This window comes from Callorhinchus milii, unplaced genomic scaffold (genome assembly GCF_018977255.1).
Source record: "Callorhinchus milii isolate IMCB2004 unplaced genomic scaffold, IMCB_Cmil_1.0 Scaffold19, whole genome shotgun sequence".
Taxonomy (NCBI): Eukaryota; Metazoa; Chordata; class Chondrichthyes; order Chimaeriformes; family Callorhinchidae; genus Callorhinchus; species Callorhinchus milii.
This window is the reverse complement of record NW_024704760.1, coordinates 11,428,371-11,438,544: the sequence shown is the minus strand read 5'-3', so window position 1 is coordinate 11,438,544 and position 10,174 is coordinate 11,428,371. Positions and strand designations below refer to the sequence as shown.

The following is a 10,174-nucleotide window of genomic DNA, read 5'->3' as shown; positions in this document are numbered from 1 at the left end:
TCCTGAATGTTTTGTCTTATTTGTATTGTGGGGTGGGTTAGTTTTAGCTGCCTGTTTTACCTATCCTGTCTAATGCTGCCTTGAGGTTATTACAAGCACTCCCCTGGCACATCATTTCCCCCCCCCGGAACATTCCTCCCTCTCTTACCCGCCCTGGAAAATTAGGATTTGAATCTTGTCCAGGTCTCTAGTGTTGAGACGATGGCTTCAAAACTAAGATCACAATAATAATAATTCTTGCATTTGATATAGCCCTTCATCACATCTCTGGACATCTCAAAGCGCTTCACAGGATAAACTATAAAGTTAATTGACTGTATATTTTGTGGGCGAAAGACCATGCAAAATTCTCAGCATCCGTTTGGAAGCTGGTACTGTTTAAGCACTGCAGAAAACCGGGTTCCAAATTCAGACTGAACTGAAGATTTTCCCAAAATTCTGCACAATGTTATATTTTAGGATAATCTATGTCTTAAGGTTGAAGCTACTTAGAGAAATTATGAACTTCTGATGTTTAAAAATGGTCAAATAAAATTCTCCTGAGTGTAATAATTCCTTGTATGTAAAGGGAGGGTACTTTGCATGTAGAGAGCTCCATGCACTAACTTTCCCCTAATAATAATAGTACTTGCATTTGATATAGCGCTTTATCATGTCTTCAAAACGTCTGAAAAATGCTCAATGTTTAAAATAAAGTTGGAGTGAGCAGTCCTGCTTTTCAAAATTGTCACCAACATCTTTGTCCAGTATTGCGAGCCGGCCTGAAACGCAGGGTGGGGAATCCGCAGCCTTTAGCTCAGCATCTTGTGTCGGTCGAAGACAGTCTTCCTCTGCTCCTGTACCTGCTTCTTCCACCGCTGCTGGGCTCCCTCTACCCTCTCCAGCACCGTGTTGGCACGAGCTTGTCCGTGAGTTGGAGCAAAGGGCCGTGTATCCTGGGTTAAAACAAAAATAGAAGATGCTAGCTTTTCATACCATCTACCATAGGGCTGCAAACGTACAGGGGAAATCAAATGCTAATGGAATGCACATAAAATCAACATGTGGAGTCCTGTAGCTTAATGGTTAGAGCACTCGCCTCGCAAATGAGAGGACCTGGATCTGATTCTGGACAGAGCGAAACTTTAATCAAGTTTCCTTATACCACTTGCCTCTGTTTACCTAGTTGTGAGGTAAACCTGGTTGTTAGTCGATTGGCGGATTGCTTTTCTGGGGATAATAATCCCACCAAAAACGTTTTTTCTAAAAAAGAAAAATAACAATTTGGTCACTCAATCCACACTGTTGATGGAACGCTGCTGTGCGCAATTGGCTGCTGTGTTTTGCCCACAAAATATAGTCAATTCACTTTACAGTATATTCTGTGAAGCGCTTTGACACATCTGGAAGACCTAGTCATACAAAATAGTGCCCAGGGCCAAGGAATCACACACTTACTTTAGGCACATATCAACAATTGAGATGGATCTCTGCAATGCAATAATCCCTTGTATGGGACTACTTTCTGATACAGCAAATGGGGTAAATTACAGGTAAGGAAGTAGGCAAAAGGTTACGATTACTCAAAGTATCGCAGCAGTTTATAGCAAGGAAAAAAACGGTCCACAATTGGATGGACCTATGCATGCATCACCATTACAGTGGTGACTAAAATGAATGTTGACTTGCAAGCCACAAGTTAATGGTTGTGTTGAGAGGTGGAATCCATAGATCTCAACACTCTACATAGATCATAGGCACATCCATCAACGGTGGACTCTTCACACCAAAGCACGTTGATGCCTCATTCAAGAAAAATCTTGCTTAAAAAAAACTGAGGACACACAATGCGTCTCAGAGAAGCACAATTTTGTCAACAATGGCGCTTAATGGGAAGTGGCTGGTATGAAGAGAGCTTTGAAGGATGATCCGTCAATCAGTGTACAGTGGAGAAGCTTAAACTCAATCCAAAACTAGATATTAAAACAACAACTTGCATTTATATAGCGCCCTTCATGCCTGGTGGCGTCCCAGAACGCTTGACAGTGGTGGAGTCTGACAATGAGCCAGGGGGAGAGGGAGGGGGCAGGTGACTGTAAGCACGATCAAAAAGGTCTTTTGGCAGGATTTGAAAGTGGGGAGGGAGGGAGAAGGCAGAAAGCTTGAGTGAGGGAGTTCCAGAGCTCTGAGGGGCAGTGACTGAAGGCACCGATTGTGGAGCGGAGGGGCCAAGGGATGAACAGGAGGCCGGAGCCGGCCGAGCGGAGGCAGAGGGTGGTGGAACAGGGGGGTAAGCAAATCGGATAGGTAGGGAGGTGCAAGGGCATGAAGGGATTTGAAAATGAGTGAAAGGATCTTGAAGTCGATCCGTTTGGTAATTCGGAGCGAGTGCAGCCTGGCAAGGACTGGGGTGATGGGAGTCCCGAGTTTTGTGCCGGTTAGTATCCGGACGCCAGTTCTGAATTAACTGAATAATAATATAACCAAGAGTTCTTTTCCCTATGATAATATGTTAATAATCCTCGTGGAGTCCTATAGTTCAGTGGTTAGAGCACTAGGCTCTCAAGCGAGGGACCTGGGTTTGATTCCCGGCAGGGCGAAACGTTGAACAAATTTCCTTACTCCACACGCCTCTATGTTTACCTACCAGTAAATAGGAACCCGGTTGTTAGTCGACTGGCGGATCGCTTTTGCTGGGCAAAACGCAGGAGCCATTTGCACACAGCAGTGTCCCACATACAGTCGTGGATTGAATGACCATTTTTTTTATTATTTATTTTGAAGTGATTATTAACCCCAGAAAAGCAATCCGCCAATCGACTAACTCAATAATAACTTTTTATCTATAAACAGAGATTGGAGGAACTATTTTCACTGGAACAGAGAGATTGAAGGAGATGGTCTAGGTGTTTGAAATTATTTCGATTATTTCCATTGGTTGATGAAACAAGTGATTCATTTATTTAAGCATTCATTTTAGATCATTAGCAACGGAGAAAAAGGGGAGATTAGGTGGATTTTATTTCAGAGAGAATTTTAGGATATGGTAGTCAAGGCAGACTTCTTGCAAGAAAGAACAAGATGGATCTACAAAGGAGTAATTTGCAGAGGGATGAGGTAAATGGGACTGGGTGGATTGTCTTTCAAACAGCCAGCACAGACATAATGGGCTGAATGGCATTCTTCCGTGTTATACATTTCTGTGGTTCTAAACGTTTTGAGTCACTTTTGATGTGATGGGTGCTGTATCAAATTCAAGGAATATTATTATAATGTAATTATGTTGAAAGCATGGAAACAGCGGAGTGGGTCCGGTCCCAGTTGTCAACAATTTGATGCTATAATGGGACGACAGGGAGGGTAGTATTCAATAATGATGAGATCAAATAGTCTGAACTGGCTCCTTTATCCATAACATGGGTATGAAGATTAGTAAGGCACGGCACTATATTTACACTTGCACTCACTTCCTTTTTGTAGAGTTGACACATCCTAAAGGAGAAACATTCTTCCTCTCATGTCAAGAACATTCCCTGACGTTACCACAAGACTGCTACTGGGAATGAAGGTTTAGAACTGCAATGTCAAATTCTAAGGTATTTCAACATTTGTTGCATTGAAATGGCTCACAGGGGAAGATGTGAGAATGAAGAACATTAATAAACCATACAGTTCTCATAGTTAAAATCTATTGAGATTTGGACCACTGATGGCTTGAGATTTGAGACACAACTCTGGGTTAGACAAAATTACGTCACTGAATATCAGGAGTAGGACATGGATTATCCAATTGGTGGAAGAAGTTCATTCAGTCATTGTCTTGGTGCAGTAATAGTTTCCTGAACCAGGAATTATCAAACTCCAACCTAGAGATTACAGGAGTTTGTCCCATTTGGTCTTGGAGTTCAGTCATGGCTGTAACTTCATCGCTTAACTCCCATCACTGAGCCTTTTCTCTGGAGGACACTCACTGGATTTTTTTTATGATGGTTAATTTTATTCTGATCAGACTGGCCTCGTGCCCACTTTGTGTTTTGCAATGTTTAAGATGGGATCACTTCACTGGTTTCCAAATACCTGCATAATAGTTCCCCAGTATTAGCCAAACACTTTCTGGTGTCCATTACACTAGCGTGTGTCAGGAAGAATCCAGATAAATGTTGATAAGACAAACAGGCAACTACAAAGAGAAACTGACTGTCAAGACACAAAACCACTGCTGTACAGGCAAGTCAGATCTCCTCGAACAAAAGCAAGCTACTACACACGTTTACGCCTCCATCTAGCATTCAAAGGATTAAGTCGCTTCTCTCAAAGGAAAGTTAGTTCACTACAAGAGAACAGACCAAAAACATCCACACATAATCCCACTTCAGAAAGAACTGTCAGTGAAAAAAATGTCAGTTATGAATTCTCCCTGAATGGACATCTTGTGTGATCCATTTTCTATTCCATAGAATTGAAGAAATTAGGAAGCTATTGTATCTCCAAGAGTTGTGCTGCTTCACAACCCCAGACATGGTCGATCCACTGAACACACGCAATTGGCAATAAACCCTCTTGATCCAAATACAATACTTCTCAATACCAGCAGTCTAATAAACATTCCTAATGAGTAATTTCTGTACTTCTCTGCAACCTACTGAAAACCAAATTCTGCAGTTTTGTGGCAACTGCTGCCAATGACATTAGTAAGTTTAACTCTGTCGCTAGTGCTCTCATGCCTGGCTCACAAGATTGTGGGGTCAAAATCCGTGTCCGGACTTGACCGCAGTTACGGCTGACATTCCAGTGCACCAGTGGGGAAGCATTGAATTGTCATCAATTGTATGTCATTTTTCAGATGAGATGTTAAACTGTCTGCCTCTTCTTCCATGACACTATTCAAACAGAGGAGTTAGTTTCTCCTGTGTCCTAGCCAACATTACACCATATAAACTGTTCATTTAGCTGCTTGTGGGACAATGCTTGTGCAAACGCCTGCTCCGCTGGCCTAAAACACTACATGCAACAGTAATTGCTGGGAGATGTTTGAGGGTATATTTTTGGGTAGACCATGAGCAACTGTTGAAGAAGGTAGGGTTTTAGTTGGCTCTGAAGACCAATAAGTTAGGGGGTGAGATGAACAGATGAGACAGGGAGTTCTGGAGGGTGGGATTATAGTGGCTGAATGCGTGGCCTTGCACGAGAATTGGTGCAAGGATCATCTACTAATTTACACTGCTGCTCTGAAAAGCACTTTGCTCATGCTTAATCTCCTCATCCAACTATGCTGCGTGAGGAACAAGGACAGGACCCTCCTCCTGCACCCCTGTGGTCTCCTGAGCAATGAAATAAAGGCACCCGAGTGTGATAAAACCTTTAGGCTCCACAGTCTCCCCAGGTCATGAAACTTAGCAGATTGGTTTGGGCTAGCAGCCAAAGGTATAGCCTTTATGTTCCTTTCAGGATGTGTGAGTAACCACAACAAAAGGGACTCGGAAACCATTCTCAACGTCTGTCCAGAATGGTTTCTGAGTGCCTTTTGTTGTGGGTGGACCGCTGAGACAGTTCTTACCCAACCCATGTTTTAAGGACTGATTCTAGGATAGGCTCTAGTCAGGGTCGGTTTAAAAAAAATCAACTTCAGGAGCCAACTATTTACAACGTTCAAACACAATACAGATCCAGACTAAAAGGTAAAATACTGCAGATACTGGAAATCTGAAATTAAAACCAAAGTCGCTGGGAATACTCAGCAGATCAGGCAGTATCTATGAAGAGAGGAAAGTGAGTTAATGTTTCAGGTCGATAACCTTTCATCTGATGAAAGTGACTCCATTGCACATGTATGCAGCACAAGTACAGGGGGCAATATACACTGCTCAGGATAAACACACTATCCAACAAGGGCAAGGATTGTTGACAACCAAGCATAGCTTTTTGGAGGAATCATACTGAAAGCTCGACAAGTCACAAATGTAGAGCTCAGTCAGCGTTGAACAAATAAAAGATACTGCAGCCCTTTAGCTATCAAATAGTGATGCCTCTCACTGGCCTTATTTGAACTAATGAAATGAAGGATACTCCTGGTGTCTAGCAAGGTAAAGATTTCTTTATGTTCAAACAGACCTGTCACAGGTGTATAGGAATTACCTGTTTTAGTTTTAACCATTCATAGTAATTAACTTCAAAAAGTAAATGTGTACCATCAACACAGGGAGGGTTAGGATTTCAGACACGATCCAACTTCACGGCACAGCCTGGGGAGCTGCGTGTTTTGACAACTGACTGGTTTTTGTTTTGGCCTGAGCTCGGTTTTAAAATGCACACGAGATTGATTGTTTCATGACACATAATGATATGCTGAAGTGTCTGACCGTGAGGTATTCACTGCCATTCACTAACCCGCCACTATCATTTCTAACCCATAATAAGCACTTGTGTTGTTTCCATTTCCTCCTGTTATCTATAGACCACCTACCTTGGCTCTTGTCAGCCCTCACACACATATTGGCATGAATTAATTTTACTCAACCTGGTATTACAGGGATCGCTTCATTGTAAACAAGCAGGAAGTGACTGATGTAACGATTAAACAGGAGTGGCAGGAAATATGGTAAGTCTCTTTAATTTGTTTGATCTTAAATATACGTTTTATTTTTGGATTGCAGAGCATGGATTTGATTTTAAAAGCCTAAATCAGCAACAGACTATTCCCAGAGCCTTAACACGTTCAAAGTTTAAGCATTTCCTTTTCATACTGAAGTAAGACAAAAATGGTCACATCACTTTTCCTGCAAACAATGGATCAGAATAAAGGGGCTTCTGAAACAATAATTAAATGATATTCAGTCACAAGAAAGAGATCCTTTTTTTTAGCACAAAGTGTTTTTTTCATATTTCTAGTTCATTATTAGTCTGTCAATATAAACTACACTTACTGTTAGCATCTACATTTCTAACTTTGGTTCCCTTTGCCTAAGCCAGTCAAAGGTGCAGGACACAGTGAGGCACAGAGCTCTTTATGGATGTACAATTCAACTGATAAGACAGAAAACCAGTTGCTTCTCTTGCTGCTCAACTCCTGAAGATTGCCGTATCAAACCTGCTCCCAAACCTGCACCGATGCTGCACTGGACTCCCAGCATTACATATCATGGGGAAACTTGCCAATGGCATTCACTTCCATCCTTGTGAGCTATGAAGAGATCTTTAAATACTCCGAGAAGCTACTCTGTGAGAAAGGCGCTATATAGAATCATAGAATTTTACAGCACAGAAGGAGGCCATTCAGCCCATCGAGACTGTGCCAGCTCTTTGAAAGAGCTACTAACTAGTCCCACTACCCCGCTCTTACCCCATAGCCCTGCACATTTTCCTTTTTAAGCACCTATCTAACTCCTCTTTGAAAGTTGTTATCGAATCTGGTTCCTTTTAGGCAGTGTATTCGAGACCGTAACAACTCTGGGTAAAATAATTTCTCCTCATCTCCCGAGTGCAAGTTGTCGTTGAAGAGATTGACCTCATCTTTGCAGCAGCCAGGAATGAAGCTTTATTCTTGATCGGTTAGTGTTGATCTACAAATGGTTACTGTCATTTTCTCAGCAATCAGAATGGCTAATAATTAGTTGTTAATGTGCATCATAGTTAGAACAGCTGTAAAGATGAAGCTCTCAGCTTAAAGGAGGATTGCAAGAGAGGTTCGGCTGAAAAAGGCCCTTCAGCCCATTTGATCTCATCTTGCTCGTAGAATTTGCCCATGTGATTTGAGATGTCTCGAAGATGTGAGAAGACGCTAATTAAATGCAATGATTATTATCTTTCCAGAATACCTATCCCCAATTGTGTTCTTTGTATAGCATCAAGCAGTTTCTTAAGTGGCCTTGATCACCCTTCAAGGTCACATGTTCCAGCTGTTGGATTACCCTGATGTCTGTCCTATAGTCACCCTTTCCACCACTGAACTCATGCCCTCGTGTTCTGGTACTCAACAACTTGGATTTATATAGCGCCCTCCACGCCGAATGGCGTCTCAGAGCGCTTTGAAAGCACTCTGATGTATCTGAAAATATTGTCCCAGTGTAACTTTCTCTATCAGGAGGTATATACAAAACTTCCTTATAAGGCAACTTTAGGAATGTGAAGCTTGACACCAAACTGCAAACAACCTATGTTATTAGTGATGTCAGCGAGACTGATGAGAATTCAGATTTCAGTGGGTGGAAGGGGGAGCAACAGTTGACTGGAATCAAAGAATATGATCAAATCAGCTTTTGTGATGTATTATAGAATTGGGTGTTGGGACAGAGCACTGGGACAAACCCAAGTGCTGTCCAACTTGCAAGCCTATGAAGGTACTGAGATCAATTAAAAAGTATATCCTGAAGGTTGGTATGGGACAGTATACACCTCCCAAGAGAGCAAGCTTGGAATGTGCCTAGGCCCACATTTCACTAATTCAGAGGGATGCTGCAAACATCATATCAAAATGGCTTTTGCCTCAACCTCTCATTAAAAAGTACCCGCACAAACTCAATAGAATAAAAAGCCAATGATCTGAACAGAGGCAACAGAGACACTGGAGGCAATCAGTAGGATAAAATGCATGACAAAAAAAATACGAAGAGGTCAGAAAAATAGTCAAAAAAACAATTAGGAAGGTAAAGAGGAATTATGAAATGAAATTATCAAGGAAAATAAAAATAAATAGTAAAATATTCTACAGACATATAAATAACAAAAGAAAAATTAAAATAGGATTAGGGCCACTAAGGGATGAACAAGATAAGCTCACAGGCCGCGATAGCGAAATGGCAGAAATATTAAATAATTACTTTGCCTCAGTATTCACCAGGGAGACGGATCAGGTGGATATGATAGTAGAAGAGATCAAAAATAATATAAATACATCTAAGATACAAAGGGGAGATATAATCAAAAAACTAACAAAACTTAGAGAGGATACGATCCCTGGTCCAAATGGATTGCATTGGCGTATATTAAAAGAATCGAGGGAAGAGATACCAGAGGCACTATTACACATATTATAATAACTCTTTAGAAAAGGGAGTAGTACCAGAGGACTGGAGGATAACTAATGTTATACCTATATTTAAAAAGGGAGACAGAACAAGACCAGGAAACTATAGACCTGCCAGCTTAACCTCGGGGTAGGAAAGATAATGGAATCCTTACTGAAGGAGGTAATACAAAAACATTTAGAAATAGAAAACATAATAAAGAACAGTCAGCACGGATTTCAAAAAGGAAGGTCATGCTTGACCAACCTTATTGAATTCTTTGAAGGGGTAACAGAAAGTAGACAATGCGGTAGATGTAATTTAGTTAGATTTCCAAAAAAATGATTAGTCAATAAGGTACCACATAATACAATAATGAATAAGGCCAGAGCATGTGGCGTCAGGGGGACAACAGCAGAAAACAGCAAGCTGGCCGCAAAACAGAAAACAGAGAGTAGCGGTAAAGGGTAGCGACTCAGACTGGCAGGGGATAGGAGTGGTGTCCTACAAGGATCGGTATTGGACCCACTGTTGTTCCCAATATACATTACTGATTTGGATTTGGGAATCAGCCGTACAATTTCAAAACTTGCAGATGACAACAAATTGGGGGGAGTAGTTAATACAGAGGAGGACGGCAACAAATTACAGTAAGACATTAATAAACTTGCTGAATGGGCATTTAAATGGCAAATGTATTTCAGTGTAGAAAAGTGTGAGGTGGTACATTTTGATAGAAGGAATAAGGAAGTCACATACATCCTGGAAAATGAAAACCTAAATAGGGTACCTGTGACCTCCTAACCCCCTACCAACCCGCCTACTCCCTCCGCTCAGCCGGCTCCTGTCTGCTCCTCGTCCCCGATCCACTCGCCCCACCATTGGCGGGAGAGCCTTCAGCCACTCTGCCCCCAACCTCTGGAACGCCATCCCCCAGTCACTCCGCCTCGCCCCTTCCTTAGCCTCCTCCAAATCCAGCCTCAAAACCCTCCTCTTCGACCATGCCATCGGTCACCCACCTTCCCCTCCCCTCTCCCTCCGACTCCAGCTCAGGTCTGAAATGCTGTACTCTGTCCAGCGCCTTGGGATGTCCTCTCGACATGAAAGGCGCAATACAAATGTAATCTTGTTTGTTGTTGTTGTAGAGGAGCAAAGGGATGTAGGGGTATTTATACACAATTCACTAAAAGTAG

The 10,174-nt window shown here is 41.9% G+C and overlaps 1 protein-coding gene across 1 annotated transcript in view; it reads right to left on the bottom strand.

The window, feature by feature from the left end:
* Nucleotides 1-288: 288 nt before the first annotated feature.
* Nucleotides 289-10,174, bottom strand: part of tmem9 (transmembrane protein 9) — a 31,437-nt gene continuing 21,551 nt past the window's right edge. Inside the window, exon 5 of the mRNA XM_007901632.2 lies at nucleotides 289-935. Within this exon, the coding sequence (XP_007899823.1) occupies nucleotides 792-935 (144 nt within the window). The 3' untranslated portion in view covers nucleotides 289-791. The remainder of the gene's footprint in view (nucleotides 936-10,174) is intronic.